This window comes from Mobula hypostoma, chromosome 1 (assembly GCF_963921235.1).
Source record: "Mobula hypostoma chromosome 1, sMobHyp1.1, whole genome shotgun sequence".
NCBI lineage: Eukaryota > Metazoa > Chordata > Chondrichthyes > Myliobatiformes > Myliobatidae > Mobula > Mobula hypostoma.
In genome coordinates this window covers 103,529,579-103,548,440 of record NC_086097.1, presented here as the reverse complement: position 1 = coordinate 103,548,440, position 18,862 = coordinate 103,529,579, and the positions used below count along the sequence as shown (strand labels likewise).

Below are 18,862 nucleotides of genomic sequence, written 5' to 3'. Positions count from 1 at the left end.
CACAGAGAGTGGTGAATCTGTGGAATTCTCTGCCACAGGAAACAGTTGAGGCCAGTTCATTGGCTATATTTAAGAGGGAGTTGGATATGGCCCTTGTGGCTAAAGGGATCAGGGGGTATAGAGGGAAGGCTGGTACAGGGTTCTGAGTTGGATGATCAGCCATGATCATACTGAATGGCGGTGCAGGCTCGAAGGGCCGAATGGCCTACTCCTGCACCTATTTTCTATGTTTCTATGATATGAAGATTGGTAGAGGGGCAGGTAGTGTTGAGGAAATGGGTAGGCTGCAGAAGGACTTAGACAGATTAGGAGAATGAGCAAGAAAGTGACAAACATAATACGATGTTGGAAAATGCATGGCCATGAACTTTGGTAACAGAAGTAAATCTGCGGACTACTTTCTAAACGGGAAGAAAATCCAAGAATCTGAGCTGCAGAGGGTCTTGGGAGTCCTTGTGCAGAACACCCTGAAGGCTAACTTGCAGGTTGAGTCGGCGGTGAGGAAGGCAAAATGCCATGTTAGCATTCATTTCAAGGGGTCTAGAATACAAGAGCAAGGATGTGATGCTGAGGCTTTATAAGGCACTGGTGAGGCCTCACCTTGAGTATTGTGAACAGTTTTGGGCTCTTCATCTTAGAAAAGATCTGCTAGCACTGGAGAGGGTCCAGAGGAGGTTCACAAGGATGATTCCAAGAATGAAAGGGTTATCATACGAGGAACGTTTGATGGCTCTGGGTCTGTACTTGCTGGTATTCACAAGGATGAGGGGGGATCTCATTGAAACCTTTTGAATGTTGAAAGGCCTAGACAGTATAGATAGGAAAGGATGTTTCCATTGCCGGGAGAGTCTAGGACAAGAGGCCACAGCCTCAGGATACAGGATAGAGGGGCACTCTTTTAAGACAGAGACAGAAACAGAGAAAACATAGAAAAACCTACAGCACAATACAGGCCCTTCAGCCCACAAAGCTATGCCGAACATGTCCTTACTTTAGAAATTATTTTTCTGAGCTCCATGTGCCTATCCAGGAGTCGCTTAAAAGATCCTATTTTATCCGCTTCCACCACCATTGCCGTCAGCCCATTCCATGCACTTACCACTCTCTGCGTAAAAAACTTACCCCTGACATTTCCTCTGTGCCTACTTCCAAGCACTTTAAAACTGTGTCCTCTTGTGTTAGCCATTTCAGCCCTGGGAAAAAGCGTCTGGCTATCCACACGATCAATGCCTCTCATCGCCTTATGCACCTCTGTCAGGTCACCTCTCATCCTCCACTGATCTAAATAGAAAAGGCCAAGTTTACTCAACCTATTCTCATAAGACATGCTCCCCAATCCAGGCAACTCCTCTGAACCCTTCCTATAGGTTCCACATCCTTTCTGTAGTGAGTTGACCAGAACTGAGCACAGTACGCCAAGTGGGGACATTACCTCTTAGCTCTTGAACTCAATCCCACGGTTGATGAAGGCCAATACACCGTATGCCTTCTTAGCCACACTGTCAACCTCCGCCGATGCTGAGAAATTTCTTTCGCCAAAGGGTGATGAATTTGTAGAATTTGTTGCCACATGCAGTTGTGGAGGCCAATGTGTTGGGTGTATTTAAGGCAGGGATTGATAGGTTCTTGATGGGACTTACATCAAAGTTTTCAGGGAGAAGGCAGGGAACTGAGATTAAGAAGGAGAGAAAAAAAGGTATTGGCCATTATTGAATGGCAGAGCAGATTCGATGGGCCAGATGGCCTAATTCTGCTCCTATGTCTTGTGGTCTTATGGTCTTATGAACTTGAAGCTGCTCACCTTTTGTACAGTTGACCCTCAATAAGGACTGATGCATGTTTTCCCAGCTTCCCCTTCCTAAAGTCCACAATTAATTCCCTAATATACAGGTTTCCCCCGCCATCCGAAGGTAGAGCGTTCCTATGAAATGGTTCGTAAGCCGGAAGGTCGTAAAGCGAAGAAGCAATTAACATTTACAAACATATTTATATGGGAAAAATTTGTGAGCGTTTGCAGACCCAAAAATAACCTACCAAATCATGCCAAATAACACATAAAACCTAAAATAACAATAATATGTAGTAGAAGCGGGAATGATATGATAAATACACAGCCTATATAAAGTAGAAATACTTCTCTACAATCATTGCCTACACTGTTCTCCGTAGTGAAAATATCACGCAAGCACTCTCGGCAACAACACGGCGCAAGTGCTCTCCAGTAACCTTTAAGCTATGAAGCTGAAATCATATCAAATAACACATAAAAATATACAGCCTATATCAAGTAGAAATAATGTATGTACAGTGTAGCAACACTTATGGGAATTGGGAAGACATTGAGCACACTGATGATGGTGTATTAGGCTGAGTCGTCGGAGGTTGGGTTGGTGCAGTGGCCCCCATCCTCCAGGCCGCCGACCGATACCGATCCGCGAAGCATGCAGGGGTGCAGCGGTAGCAGGGACGCACCCAGCACATCTTTAAGAAAAAAGCCAAAATAAACAAGCTAATTAATTAGGTGCCGCCCGGCATGTAAATGTTGGCCCAGATCAGAGGCGACACAATTGGCAACATCATCTTCGTCAACTTCCATAAGCAAAACTCACTTTGTCCTTACTTTGTTCACCACAATCGAAATGCTTAATTATGTCTAGTTTTACGCTAAGTGTAACATCCTTATGAGCTCTTTTAGGGTTTTCCGATACCGTAGAACTCATCTTGCTAACGGCTGCTCACAGGCACGTGTTTAAGCAATGCCGGCGAGAATCCGGGGGAGGAGCAGCTGCTCGGGGCATGCGCTGCTTTCTTTTCATGCACTGTTTTTCTTGTAACTGTGAAAACACCTTCTGTTAGCAAAAATGGAACTAATGTAGGTCTTTCATAACAGTGAGATTTCATAAAGCGAACATTCAAGAAGTGGGGGACACCTTTATTGCTACCGTTGAGCGCGTCAACCAGACAACTAAATTGTACCTTTCTCTTCCATGTCAGATTGTTGAAAGATTGCTGGAGTTTTGGTAGGGATGGGGGTGGGGTACAAGGACATAAGACAACTCCTAGGGAGGGAGCTTTTAGAATAAGACTGTAGAAGGAGAAGTGTGACCAAATGACCAGAATTTTGAGAGGCAATGTTGCAGAAGTGAAGCTGTCCCATGATGGAGATCTAAGAGTCAGCTACTCCCGCCTCGGATTTCCTGAACCCTGTTTGTAAAATGTTAAGTTTACAGTTAGGGTTCTTAATTTTCTGGGCAGCCTGATGTAAACATGTTGAAGAAGTATCTTTGTTTTCTAGACCATTACATTTGAATGGCACTCAACCTGTGTATATGATGTGCTGACATTTTGCAGCCTGACCTATTAATCGTGCTGCGCCCCTCCCCCAACTTCACTACCCAGAGCCTGGTGAGTGAAGACCGAATCAGGAATAACTGAGACAGGAGGAATGTGTCAAAGCCATTAACACTGGTTCCACCTGTCACCCGCCAGCCTCTGCCTAACCCTCACCCTCACCCTCAGCTCTTCGTACTTGCTGTCTCCTCTGTACACTCTTCAGCATGAAGCAGAGTCACAAGACAAAACTCCAGCTGTCCGTTTCCTCCACCTGCTGAATTCTTCCAGTAGTTTGCTTTTTTTTGCGTCACTAACACTATTTCTGTCATCACAGATGTTGTTCAACTGAATCTATTTCAAACATTCTTTTAAATTTTCCCACAGTGCATTATCTTGCATTTGCCACATTAACAGTTATACTTTTTTTTCCCAGACGAGCAACATCTAGCAAATGAAGAAAAGCGCTTAGTTTGCCTTGAACAGCAGCGACAGGAGCTGGGAATACAGACCGACTCGGCATCGTTTACTGAGTGTGGGGTTCAGATCTCCTCACAAGTGGAAGAGATTCCTTTTATTGAGCAGAACAGAAAACGATTGGTGCAACTGGAACTGCTGCAGAGACACACATTGAGGAAAGCTGAACAAAATATCCACAAGAAGAGAATCAGGTATCAGCTGGAAAGCATTGCTGAGAGGCACAAGCTTTTAGAAGCGAAGGCAAACTTGCAACACCTGGAGACTGCAAGTTTAATCACCAGGAAGCAATGCAGGCGACCAATAGAGGGCACTTTACAAACTGATGTGAATCTTAAACTGGCAAGATGGAACAAATCATTCCCTGTAAGCTACTTGCCCTTGAGAAGGCGTTCATTATCTGTTCCCTTTCTCACTAGGAGGCATTCGGACTCGAGTGACCTGGTATCACACCTGTACCCACAGCACGTACCAGTTTACAGGTATGCTTTCGCAGTACCATCAGTAGTTTACAGTTTGTGAGCAGTGAAATAATTAATTTGAATTACTATTGGTACTGTTGTGCTTTGAAACAAGCATACATCCTTTTATTCAAAGCTGTTTAAAAATTGCAGGGTGGAACGGCATCTCAAAGGGTTAGGCTGCTGAGCAGAATACCTCAATGTCTCAACAACTCAGTGAGAAGGTTGTGGGTATAGGACCAGGCCAAGAAACTTCAACATATAATCCAGGCTGGCACTCGATTCAAGTGCTGAGAGGATGATTGCAATCAGAGATGCTGTTCTTCAGATACTCCACCCACTCTGTCATGGGTTGATGACAAGCCCAGGGTACTATTATGATGAAGATCATGCTGCTTCACTTGCTCAGCGGTACATCTGCACTCAGGTCCATCTACGCATGTACCCTGATTGGTTCAGATTCTGGCAGCTCTCTGGGGAAGGATGGCTTCTTTTGGCAGAATATGATGAATGCATGCAGGCTTTTCCCTTCAGGTTGGGTGAGGCTGGAAATCAATGTCATAGGTTTAGGTTGAAAGGTGAAATATCTAAGGGGAATCTGAGGGGAAACTTCTTCACTCAGAGAGTGGTATGAGCGTGGAACAAGCAGCCAGTAGAAATTGTAGATGCAGGTTCAACTGTAACATCTGAGAGAAGGTTGGATTGGTACACGGTTGAGAGAGGTATGGAGGGCTATGGTCCAGGCGCAGGCTGATTTGACTAGATCAGCACAGACTAGATGGGCCAAAGGGCCTGTTTCAGTGCTGAGGTACTCTGTAACTGTATAATATTACAAGTTCAGGAGGAAATTTGGTTAGGTTAATGCTAAGGAAATGTGATCAAGCTAGCTGGTAGAGAATGAATTGTGCCCTCAAAGGCATTGGTCATAATCTCCAAAACAGATCATGGTAAAGACACTTGAGACTGAGGAGAAGTTTGACTGTGGTACTTAAAATTATGTTAGAGCTGGATAGGGTGAACAGTAAGGATCTACTTCTATTACTAGATTAATCAATAATTTTACGGCATAGATCTCAGTTAATTGGTAAAGGATTAGAGGAAATTTAGGTAAAGGGTGAAATCTTCCTCCCAAAGAGGAGTGAAGGTCTGGAAATCACCCTCTTCCTGAAATTGTGGTGTAGTTAGGAACTCCGTACAGAATTAGAACGAGGTCTTTGAACCTAGAAGTTGCCGGCTGAGAGCCTGGAAAAGCGAACAACCTAAATAGCATTTGGCTGGCATTGACATAATGGGTTAAATTGCCTCCCTTCTGAGTTTCTGAGGTTTTATGATCTATCTCTGTGGCCTGGTTTACATATCTGGGTTTACAGTTCTTTAAACTGTGCCTTTGGCATCTTGGCCCACTATGTCTGCACCAACCACAATGGCAATCAAAACTAATCTGTATTCTTATATTCCATTCCTTTTCATTTTTCAGACAGTACCTCTTAAGTGCTGCTATTATATCAGCTTCTTTTGCCTTTCTTGACAACATATTCCTCTCAGGTCTTCTGTCAGTCTTTGTTTTAGAGAAAACAGTCAGTTTCACCAGCTTCTCTTTAAAAGGCAGGGAACGTCGACTCAGACCATGAAAGGACTGCGTCAGGCATTTTCGTGCCTTACAAGGCGCAGATTGGAAGTCTGTGTGGGGCACCACTCCTCGCACAGACACTAGAGCAATGTGTGATTAAGTGCCTTGCTCAAGGACACAAACACAATGCCACAGCTGAGGCTCAAACCAGCGACCTTGAGATCACTAGACCAACGCCTTAACCACTTGGCCACGTGCCCCAACCCAAAAGGAATACTCTTTAATCCAGACGGCATCCTGGTGAATCTCTTCTGCTCTTCTCCAAATTTGCTCGTCCTTTCAGTAATGCAGTGACCAGAACTCTCACAGTGCTGTAGATGTGGCCTAACCAAAGTTTTTTACAGCTGCAAATAACTTGCCAACTGTTATGCTCAGTGCCCTGACTGATCAAGGAAAATATGTTGTGCACCTTCTTTACTCCTTGCATTTGTGTTTCCACTCTCAGAGAACTATGGACTTGCACCCCAACATCCTTCTATTTACCAATGTTCCTAGGTTTCCTGCTTTCTATGTGCATTGCACTTTACACTTGTCCAGATTAAACTTCATCTGCCTTTCTCTGCCCAAATTTACAAATAATCTATATTCTGCTAAATAATTTGACAATCTTTCTCACTATTCACATCTCCACCAATTTTCATGTCACCTGCAAATTTGCTGATCAGATTACGTTTGCATCCAGAGAATTGACTTACCTTACAAACAACAATGGTCCCAACATTGAACCCTGCAGGACACAAGTGCTCACAGACCCCCAGATAGAAAACCACCCCACTCTCACGACCAAGCCAGCTTTGATCAAGGATGAGTTGATAAATTGTCATCAGGTTACAAGGAATTATTTTAACATGATTAGGCAGACTTGTAAACTCTTGTTCCAGTTTGTACACAGCAAGTTCCTTGAGCTACTGTGGGATATGTGGGAACTTTGTATGAGGTATTAGGATGAAGATTGGCCAGGTCAGAGGAAATGGGGATTTATTTTACATCTTACCAAGGCAGATGCATTTTGAGTTTGTTGTCTCAACTGAAAGAAGGCACCTCTTGTCCTGCGGAACACAATACTCTGAGGCTGCATTAGGCTGTATTTAATGTGAAACCAACAACTCCCTCTGCAGCAACATTGACTCAACAAGAATTTGAAGTGGCAGTTCTGAGAAACTGCCATGACTGGAATCAAAATTTTTTAAAACTCGTTATGAACATAAGCACAAGAACAATTGGAAATTATGGGATTTTAAATGATTTTATAGATTTGAATTTCTAACAATTTCAAATGCATTTAATACTTCCCAATTATTTTTACAGTGATTTCCTAAAGAGGAAGAACTTGTCTACCTCAGCTCACCGCACAACACAGAAGTCTCTCTCAGTGGGATCTTTGTCCAAAATGGCATTCCCTGTTACAAGAACACAATCTTTAAGAGGAAGGAGTGAAAAAGTTTCACCTTCTTGGGATCAATTACAAAAGAAACATAAAGGTGTAAAGCACAAGAATATCATAGCTTTAAAGCAATCAACTGAAAATAATGAAATGCAGCCAAAAATACTTGAACTAAGCAGTGTACAGCCAGAGGTCCAAACTAGTAACATCTCTAAGACGAGGGTACAAAAATCAGGTTTGATGGCATGCTCATTAGATAACCAAAGTATCACAGATAAGCAACTTGAGTTAACAGATGAGGATGTGAAGAAGGATCTATCATGGAACTGTACATTTGTGAGTACCAGCTCCAATATCTGTAAAAGGACATCACCCAAGCAATTGGTCAGAACTGGAAGTTTTTGTAGAGTGAACCAGAGCGAGCATCTCAACAAGGAGGCTTCAGTGGTCAACCTAGCTCATCTTTGGGAAAACGTGCCTTGCACTTACAGGTCAAGGAAGTGGAATAGTGATGAAATACTGAATGCCAGTATTACAGCAGTTCCTGATGACTCGCTAGGGGGCTGGTTGGAAGAGGAGCAATTGTCAGATACTGATAGCTTGTATTCTGTGGACTCTCTGTCATCTGCTATAACAGAACAGTTGCAGAAAGATGAACCCGAGGGACAGCAGTCTAAACATGAGAATTGTAGTGAAAGTGATGAAAGTGAAATGTCCCAGGATTCACTGGCAGAAAAGGATACTAACTCAGCTGATAGATTCCATGACATTCACTGTGCCAGGGCTCACTTATCTCACAATAAGACAACAAACAGAAGGAAAAGTATCTCTCTTGATAACCTAGCTGATCTGAATGAAACGAGTGTTCTTTGCAGAATGGGTTCACCTGGGTTAACAGCTTCTGATGAAATGCCAGCAGAAGTGTACTGGAATCTACCTTGGAGTGAAGTTGATGGAAAGAAAACCTACCAGAATTCAAAAGAGCTAATTGAAGAAAAGGAGTGTGTTGGGGCTCTGACATTAAAGGAACAGTGTTTTAATGTGGGTGGTAACACAGAATTGAAGGATATCAACTGTGAAAACAATATGCCTTCAAAAAATTTGAAGACTAATAAAAATTACATGGATTTCCCAATTTTTACAGATGCTCAGTCATTTTTTGAGTCTAGTTCCAAGAGCAAAATGGAGAGAGTTTCATCTGATAATGCTTCAGTTGTAGCTATCTCATCAGGGGACACTGATTGTTATGAAAATGTAGGGACTGAACTAATGAAAGCAGCAGAAGCAAGTTGGATCAGCTCGGTGTTTAATTTTGATCAGTTACAGCCTCGTGTATTGCATAATTTTGATCAGGTAACTGAACATGCCACTTATAAAGAGTGTCATGCGTCACAGAATGCAAACAATCAAGGCGTGTTAGATAGGGAAGAGGATTCAGCACAAATACAGGAAATTTCCCTCAGTCCATTTGCAACTGGTGGAGTCACTGTGCAAAGTTCACAATGTACTGATCATAACATGGTTTGTGTTACAGGAGTGCTCTCCACTGCAGAAATGAAAGTCAAGCATTCATTGACAAACATTTCACCAGTAATATCCAATGTATTAGACAATATATATTCTGCACAACAGTCTTGTTCACAAACTGAATCTGAAGATCTTATACTCTCTTCCACATCCAACACTTTGAAGCTTGAAACTTTTAGTACAGATGCTGCTATTGACATGAATGATGCTGATTTAGAAATAGAGGTATCAGAGCATCAATGTAAGGATACAGAATCAGCAAAAAACTGTAGCCAATCCCAACACAATCAGCTGAGTAACAGTGATTATCACAGAAATGATGGTGTGCATGTCAGTGTCTCAGAAGAGAATGCAGCCAAGCTCAATTTCTCATCTACCTTTGAGAACACTACCACTTCTGGCAGAGAACAATTTATTTCACTAAGAGAATTGTCATCTTGTTATAGGCAATCTCACAATATGGTTGAATCCCAAATCTTTCCTAATTCTTCATGTTGTACCCCTGTTAGTAATTCCAGTAGCCTAACTATATTAGTTGCAAAACCATTGTCACAGCTGTTGGAACCCAAGGTATTGGAAATATCTACTGAAAATGCAGAAAAAGACCCAGGCACCCAGATAATATCTTTTAATGACAGATTGCTGTCTTTTACTGAAGAAAATAATGATTTAGACAGTAATGTATATGCAGAGAACATGATTCTGGCACCTTTAGTACAAAATAAGACCAAATCTGACTTGGAGAGTGCATTGCAAGACACAGATTGTGATGCTGCCCAGCCAACATCAATGAAGAATGGAATTAGTCAAACAGAAAAATCCTCTTTAGTGCATGAAGGAAGCAGAGAATCTCCAAAACATTTTGTAATGTGGCAGCATTCAGTTACAAGTTGTGCTGAAAGTGAAGACAGAAATGATGATCGATTTACCAGTTTCATAAAGAAGCAACAGTCTGCTCAGACGAACCTGTCAAGGAATGAAAATAAATATACTTTGAAAGAAACTCCCATCAACAGTCAAGTGGATTTTGAAACCAAGATCAATGATCCCTTCATCCTCGATGGGTGTTTATGCATGAAGGATAATGTTGGTTTTTCTGAAGGCATCCAGTTGAGAACCAGTGATTCACAGGTTCAAAGTATAGTGTCTGGTACTTTATCATATGAAAGGGGAGAATTACTATTGAAAGACAAAAGTCTTGAAAAACTAAGTGCTAGTGCAAACAATTCCAATCGTGAAGACAATTTGAACTATGAAAACACTCTATTTTTAAGTGGCACACAGGACCAGAAATGCAGCATACTTGCAGAGGAAACCAGCATATTAAGCTTGCCTGTTACTGGACAAAATATTCCCAGTTCTATTAGTGAGCAACCTACAGGAAGTACAGCTGGAATTTGGAATACATTTAATCAGGATTCCAATATTGTAGTAAATTCAGACAAACTTCCGAACAATGTAAACTTTTCTGCTGCATCTGTTTCTAGGCATCACCTTTCGCAATGTCTTACCAAAATGACGGAACAGATTAACAAGCAGGCTGTTAGTGGCTCAGAAATATTGCTGGGTTCCAACACACATAGAAGTGCTGTGACAGAGTGTGGGGTGCACCGACTGGAAATAAGCATTCCACAGGACACCAAACTTGGGTTCAGAACTGAAACTGACAGACGTACGCTTGATAAGGAAGGAGGTGTTATCCAAAATAATATTGGCACTGAGTTAAGAGTCGAAGTTATTGAAGGTAGCAATACAAGGGCAGTAGAGTTCACAGGTGATAATATATCTACTCTTGCTTCTACATGTGGTTTTGAAGACTGTCCCACAGTTTCTGTTAGTAAGGGTTATGATAGTCAATCAAAATTTAAAAATAACATGATAATTAATGCATTTAAAGGAGACTTACCTAAAACTGATTCTAGTCTTCCTGTAGATTTGACAGAAAGATCAGTAACAATGGGGAATGCTGGATTTTATAAGGGATCCAAAGAATGTGATGTGGGCATTGAAGAGCAAATGGATGATAAAGGAACATCTCAAGATGTTCCTTTGAGATCTGCTCATGGAACAGGAGCAACACTTTCAGATGTTGAATGTGATCAGAAGGAAAACACTTGTGTGGAATTAACTCAAAGGGACAACATAGCGGGTGACGGTCCAGAACAGTACAAATCTAATGTGAATAGTAGAGTTGTACAGGTTTTCAACAGCTCTGGGGCAACTCATTTTCAAAGGACGTCTGTGCAGAATGGAAGATTCAGTGTAACACAAACAGATGCACCTGCTGGAACAAGCAGCACTGATTTAGCAGACAGCTCAGAAACGTGTGCCCTTTCTGATGCACAGGAAATCAGAACCATGTGTGGCACCAAAATTGGAAATGAACAGAATGAAATAAATACCACCCAACATGTGATTGTTGAGAAGTTGAGCAATAATGAAACAGAAGCATTTGAAAAGGGTACAGAAATAGAAAGCCAAGGAGTATCTGAGAACTTCAACTCGTCCAAGTATTGTGCAGAGCAAACCTGTACCAAAAGTTTTATTATAGAAAATGATTGCATATTTAGCAGAGCATTTAGAGAGAAATATCTGTCGTCCATTTGTACATGTACTGAGACTAGTGGTGGAGCAGGTGCATCAAGGGTACCTTTACAGGATGAAATAATTGGTACAGATCATGAGGCAGGAGAAACCAAGCAAGAAAATCCAGCAGTAGCTCAGAATTTCCTAATAGAAATTCCTAACTCAGCTAAATCAGTAGACTGTGAAAATATCTCTAACAATGAAGAACAGAAGGTATCCCTAGAGGAATTACAGTTGATAAAGAAATCAAACCCTGCGGCATTTCAAGAAATGGAAATATTTGAATCAGTTCTGTGTCAGGAGAGCACAGATCAGTGTGAAGCCAGTCTGACCACAGCACGGTGCGATGTTGCTCTACACTCATTAAGAGGTCACAAACATTCACAAGTGGGAAGACTAGAGAACTCTGGAATCATGGATTCAAGAGCAAACCCAGGTTCTCCAAGTAATGGCATAACAGCTGCTTCTACCGAATACGATGTAAGCAATACAACCTCCATTCATTGTCTTGTTCCAGTTGAATATTCTCCTTTGAGAGAGAAACAGAACCATAGATTGGCAACAGAAAGTCTTTATCCAGAGTTGGCTGAAAGCAGAGCTATAACTGATGGTTATATGTGTTCCAAGGTTATTGCTTTACTGCAACACAGTGACCAAAGTCCATCACTGCCAGCAGGAAGTCCCCATGATACTGCCCCCTTGGAGCCAAATAAAGATACAGTTGAAAGAGAGGGCGCAATTATTGGTGTAGAACCCCCTGCGTCTTGTTTTGTCCTTAAAGCCGGTCCAGAGGCAAATGGAGGAGATGGCGGAATTAATCAATCCATCAGCAGCATGGAAGAGTATTCTACACACCCGGGTTCTGACAGTGCACTTCCAAATCAGGATATAGTATTAAAAGAGGTTATAGGTAGACATGTAATTTGGTGCCACCCTGATGGAACAGCTGTGTTCGAAGAATGTGAATTTCAGGATGATCGACAAATGGTTGACTTACATCTGGGCATGCTTGGTCCCCAATATTTGAAGACTGGAATTGAGACAATTGTTAATGTAAAGCAGAAGTACCCAACAAGTAAAACAGTTTCTTCAGGTGAAAATATTGCAAATATGGATATTGCAGATGCCACAGTATCTCTCAATATTTGCAAAGAACCAACATGTTTACAGTATCAGAACACAGGTATTTTAGCCACTGGCTTAAATATTGATCCTTCTTCACAGACTTTCCAAGATGCTGTGAAAACTGATGACACTGTTGTCTGCAGTAACATACCAACCACAAGCACCTTACCACCCCAGAGTAAAGTGTTTCAAAATCAAATTGTATTTCAAGGAAGCTCTGTACAAGATGTGAGTGGAAGTCACCTGTCTGGAACACCTCAAACAGTTCCAGATTCATTTGCTGATCAGCCTGATGCACTGGATGTGAGCAGTTGTATATCATCCGGAACAGTCTTACTGAAACAAGAAGGAAAACAGAGCCAAATTGCAATTGTTCATGCAGCAACAATTCAAACTGCCTTGGTAGAAGATGACACTAAAACCACCATCGTACCTGGATCGGCTGGATTAAGCTCCTTGGAAAGTAAGTTGTGTGCTGAGGGGTTAAAGATTACCCCAGTAACAAAGAACCAAGTGCCCATTCAGCAGGGGCTTGAGCAAGTTGTCCACATGCTAAGAAATGGATCCCCAGCATCTAATCTGAAAAAGACAGAAGCTAAATGCCATGATGTTCAATTTTCAAACAGTGACTCAGTAAATACATTCATTCCACAGAGCTTTATTAAATCATCTGGTCATCATAAACAGGCAGGGTTACATAGCAGGAGGGAAGAAGATTACTCCATCTGTTTTAATGATAGAGATCCTGGTGGGTTAGAACTGACTGGGAATTCTTCAAGCTTGTTTGTCACTCCAGAACAACAAACTGCTGTCCACTTAGTTAATTATGGAGAAGAGTTTGTGACATTTGAATTCATGGCTCTTCCTAAAGCTGTCAAGTGCGATATGAACTACAATGAAAACGACATTTTTGACTCAACAGAAGATTTAATCAGGAAGGAAGAAAGTGGCATTGAAGATTGTGAAGAAGCACAAGCACTGTTGAAGGGAGACCTGACTGATTTTAAGGAGATGTCTTCTGATGTGGATTGCCATAATAACAATCAAAGAATCTTAATTGACATAAAGAAGGAAGGTAGGTCACAGTTCCCCCCCAAGATACAAAAGAACAGATGTATAGGGTTGTCACCTTCAGCTCGGGAGATCCTTGAGCAAGAAAAACCTAGACTGTTACAACAGACGCAGAATCACATAATCCCACAATGTGAATTTAGAAATGAATCCAGATTGCTGCGAAAGGATTGGAACAATACCAGAATTACCCATGAAGCCACTGAAACATGCAAACAGATGTCTTCTCATATTAGTGATCTGCAAGTCACCCAGACAGATTACTGTCAGCGGAACATTGATGTAGATGAACCAAATACACATTCGCTCCTAGAGTGCAAACAGGTTAGGGAGTTAGGTTCTCCATTTTGTGAGAGCAATAACTGTGCAGAAATGGATGGAACTTGCTATCTCTCAAATTCCTATCTGTTTTCAGGTTCTTGTCACAGTGATTGGCCTTCAGTAAATCAAGTTAACGAGCCAAATATTGAAGGAATTGAGTCTTCTGGTTCGGAGTCTTTAGATGGATCAGATGACAGATGTGCCCCAAAAATGATGAATGGGCCAAAGAAGAAATCACAAAGAAGACTTAAAAGAATAAAACCAAATACAGATGAAATTAAGGTTTCATCAAGTTCAAGTGAGGAAATTGACATTGAATTCCTTTCCCTTAACAAGCTTAGAAGCAGACAGTGCAGAAGAGGTATCAACAGATCAGACTTGAATGTTTGCAAATGCAAAGATATGGTGAGCACTAATATTAATTTTGAAAGTTGTGCATTAAACTTCGAAATGGAGAGCAAGGCATCACCACTGAGGTTATTACCATCAGTTCTTCAAGAGGCTTCACCGAGTGTTAATCACATGATGGAAGGCTCTAGTGGGCACTGCCTTGATCCATTACTGATTGATAAACCTTCAGAAGGATTAACTCCATTTGTAGAAGGAATTGTGTATCAAATGAGGCATGAAACAGAGGATGTGGAGAGAAAACATCAATCCGAACAATGTTTTCGGCATAACATTGTTAAAGAGAGTGTTTCAGAATGTGCAGATTTGCATGTGGCTACTTGCGCTCAAACTGTCCATTCCCCAATCACATTATCTAGTAATCAAGGCCAAAGAAATCAGTCAGACAAACAACTAAGTGAAGACGGCACCTCACTGACAATCAATAACAATCTGAGCAACTCTGCTGAGGCAAAACTAAAAGCCCAGGAATTTTCAGTAGAACTGACCCTCAGTGAAGAGAAAGATCCAGTGCACTTTGCTTGCAGTGATGTTGATCCATACATCCATGAACAATGCAAAGCCAAGTGGAAGCAGTGTAGACTGGGAAATATGGGTACTGTGCATGAGGTTCGGACAGCAGTAAGCAGTCTCAGCAACGTAATGAAATGTTTCAGTGACAGCAATGGATCAAATGATCACAATCACAGCAATTCACATCCTTATGCCAATGTAAGAACTATATCTAACACATTACTTCCAAATGATTCCCAAGAGGCTAGCTTGGCAGCCATGTACCCTGGAAATGATAACCTTGATGGAGATTCCTGTGTAATGTCATATGATCAAACAATGGCAGCTTCATTCACCCAACCATCTCCGTTCCCAACTTCTACTTCTGAGTCGGAAAATGTGAACTATCAAGTTGATGAGATCATGCTCCTTTACCCAAGGGATTTGGGATCTTCTGTAGAGATGATGTCTGATGAGTCTGTAAAATTCTCCTGCAACAAAGAAACACAGACATCAGGTGGAATGAGACATCAGGAACAGCCGACACCCCAGAGGAGCTGCATCCAAACTCCAGCACAGATAACTGCAGGTCAGAGCTTCCAACCGGACATGATCAAGCTTCTCCATAGCAGCACACAGCTGCTGGGAAGTATCAGAAACAATGAGGACTATTCAGATCCACCTACCAACCAGAGTGCTGGCAAAATGAGGGCAGTTGGAAAGGTGGATGGTCATATGCAGTCAGCAGCTGATGTGGCCACTCAGACAGATGCAATACCTCAAGCTATAGAGAAATACAGTCAGGAAATTCAAAATAAGGAAGTGCAAAGGCCCCAAGAAGTGAATGTCATTGTAAAAATAATTGGTTCAGAAGTCAATGTAAACCAAGACCACAACAATATTATGTTAACATTACAGGAACCAAAGCAGAACCACAGAGTGTCAGATCTTAATGTTCACAGAGCAGCTTTGAGCCATTCAGTTTGTTCTTTCCCCTCTGATAATGTAAATTCATCTTTCAGGACTTCTGTCTTGCTACCTGCTCAGAAACTAATAACAAGCTCTTCACAAACTTCTTCATCCAGTCCAAGTTTGACACCGATTACAGTACCTTCACAGATATCAATGAACAGTGACCAAACACAGAGCACAAGCTTTGGAACTTTGGAAAGCACATCAGAGTTTTCAAAAGTGGAAACAAATGATCCCAAACTCTCTGTGGACAGAGAAGTAAAACAGTTTGCCCAAGGTCTTGAAGCTACAGTTTCTACTAATAAAAATCCAGCTGTTCTCGTGGACCGAGCATCATCTCCTATTAAAACACTGGAAGTTGGGCAGGGGGACCACCGATCCCACTGCAAGTCCTTTCTCTGTCTTCAGGGTGAGGAAATTTGTGCACTGCAACAAACTGACTGTTGGCAGAGAAAGGCACAACTAGCTTCTTGGTATGGTTCTGATGAAAATGGGCAAAGTAAAATTTATTTCACACATGTCAAACCTAAAGCTGAACAGATATTGGAAACAAATGGTGAAGGACTTTTGGTTCATTTAAATGAGCAGAGTAAAGTTACATCACAAGGTTTGCCAATGTCAGTTAAACTGGAGTGTAAAACAGATCTTCAGAGAGATGTTCATACTGAAGGGTCTTCTGTGAGCTCAGGAACTGCAGAATCTTGCAAAGACCATCATGTGAAGGTATCAACTGTGAACAAGTCCAGTTGGCAGTGTGGAAAAGCACAGACAGGCCATATTGTTAAAGAGTCATTACCTTGTAGCAAGGGAATTGAACCATACTTGACATTTCAGAAGGTGCAGAGGCTCTGTACTTCAAACCCAGATCAAAGAAAGCAGATGAACGCTTTCAGTTTTCAGCCATCTTGCTGGAAAAACCCACTGGTTTCCTTTTCTCTTGCTCAGATAAATGATACAGAGTGGCCATCTAGAAAGGAATTTCCCGTATCTTGCAGTGCATCTTCCTTTCAGCACAATCCTTTTTCCAAAGATGGGGTAGACTTAAAGACAGAAAAGGTCAGCGCGTTACACAATCAAGCAATACACCGCAGTGACTCGATGAATCAATGCAGTTCTGAGGCTGGGACATACATAATGAGTGAAATGACAAACAACTGTGTTGCTGAAGATACCCAGTCCTCTGTTTCAAGTGAATGCAATACAGATTTGCTGCTGAATGAGTATTCCTCCATAACTGGTTGCAACAGTTCACAAACATCATGTTCTAGAGTACAGGGGGCAAGCTGTAGTGGTCCAGAGGACTTGCCATTGCACAACAAATTCTACAACTGGTCCGGAGTCAATTACAGACCTCCCTCAACAGGAAGTGTAATGAGCACAGCCACTAGTTCAGACAGACAGTCAGAGCAAAAGCAAGCTAATATTGGCATTGCAGAAACAATGGGCCTCACACCAGAAGACTGCAAGGAAAGATGGAAGGAAATTAAAAGCTTGCGCCAAGAACGCACTCGAATCCTGTCAGGATTAAACCTGGATTTAAACCAGCACCAGCTGACGGTGGAGCTTGCTGAAGCAAAGCTGAACTATGGCCTTGGGGAGACAGATGCTTTGTTACGAATACTCCATAGTGGAGCAGCGGATGACCAGAATGTTTGCATAAGGCAGCAACTTTATGAGAGGTAAGTGAAAGAAGCAGTTCAAAGCTGAATAAGTAGTGGAGTGATTTAGAAACTGATTCCAATGTCACTGACAGCCAATGAATCAGGGATAACCTGCTGGCCACCTTATTACATAAAGAATACAGCAGTACAGCACAGGATAGGAATAGGCCCTTCGCCCTCAACATTGTGCCAAACCAGCTAAAAACCAAATCAAAAACACCCCAAAAACTAATCCTTCCTGCCTACACAAAGTCCATATCTCTGTCATCTTCCTCATATCTTCCTATCTAAATGTCTATTAAAAGCCTCTAATGTATTTGCCTTTACGACCATACCAGGCAGCGCATTCAGAACATCCACCACTCTCTGACTAAAAAACTTACCCCTCACATCCCCTTTGAACCTACTCCCTCTCACCTTCAATGCATGTTCTCCAGTATCAGACATTCCTACCATGGGGGGAAAAAAGCTCCCTGTCTACTTGATCTCTGCCTCTAATAATCTTATAAACTTCTATCCAATCGCCCCTCAGCCTCCACTGCTCCAGAGGAAACAACCCAAGTTTGTCCAGCCTCTCATGATGGCACATACCCTCTAAACCAGGTAGCATCCTGGTAGATCTCTTCTGCACCCTCTCCAAAGCTTCAACATCCTTCCTATAGTGGGTGACCAGAACTGTATGCAATACTCCAGATGTGGCCTAACCAAAGTTCTGTAAAGTTACAACACAACCTCTTAACTGTTGAACTCAGTGCTTCAACTATTAAAAGCAAGCATTTAGGCCTTAGTCCTGAAGAACGGTCTCAATTCTAGGTATCCGAAGGAGGCAGCGAATAGAAACCACACACTTCTGGAGATGAGGTTTGTTTATAAGAAAAAAAAATATGTACAAAATATTTACATGAGCAAGAGCAATTCAAAATTCCAACATTCTATTCAGGTTCCAAATCTTAGATATCAAACCACAACAAATCCCTTTTTAATTAGATTGTGAGATTTCTTCATTACTGTAATCCCTCTAATTAATTAGACCTAGTGTTATTCTGTATTTAAAAGTTTACAGACTAAACTTTCTTTTTTACTTATCCCTAGTTAGTTAGAAAACCAAATACAATTCCTATTCTCAAATATTATAGTTAACTTCAGTTTCACTTCCAGGCAGTTTATCTGCAAATTCAAATTCGAAAATTATATATACATACTCCTTTCACAACTCTTAAGCAAAGTAAATCTCATCAAAGTCTTTGCAAAAGTAATCAGTTCTTGCAGAGAATCAAATTTGGATTCTTCGAATGAAAATAAACTTATACATCCAACTGTACTAAATCCTCTGCATCATTACACATTTCATTTCTGCGCTGGTCCTTCATCTTGGGTGGCTAGCCATCTTGTTTCTTGGTTCATTGGATGAAATAGT

The 18,862-nt window shown here is 41.6% G+C and overlaps 1 protein-coding gene across 1 annotated transcript in view; it reads left to right on the top strand.

Annotated features, from left to right (window-relative positions):
- Window positions 1-18,862, top strand: part of stard9 (StAR-related lipid transfer (START) domain containing 9) — a 418,409-nt gene that overhangs the window by 348,197 nt on the left and 51,350 nt on the right. The window contains exons 23-24 of the mRNA XM_063054195.1: window positions 3,767-4,289; window positions 7,207-17,463. Coding sequence (XP_062910265.1) covers window positions 3,767-4,289; window positions 7,207-17,463 — 10,780 coding nt within the window. The remainder of the gene's footprint in view (window positions 1-3,766; window positions 4,290-7,206; window positions 17,464-18,862) is intronic.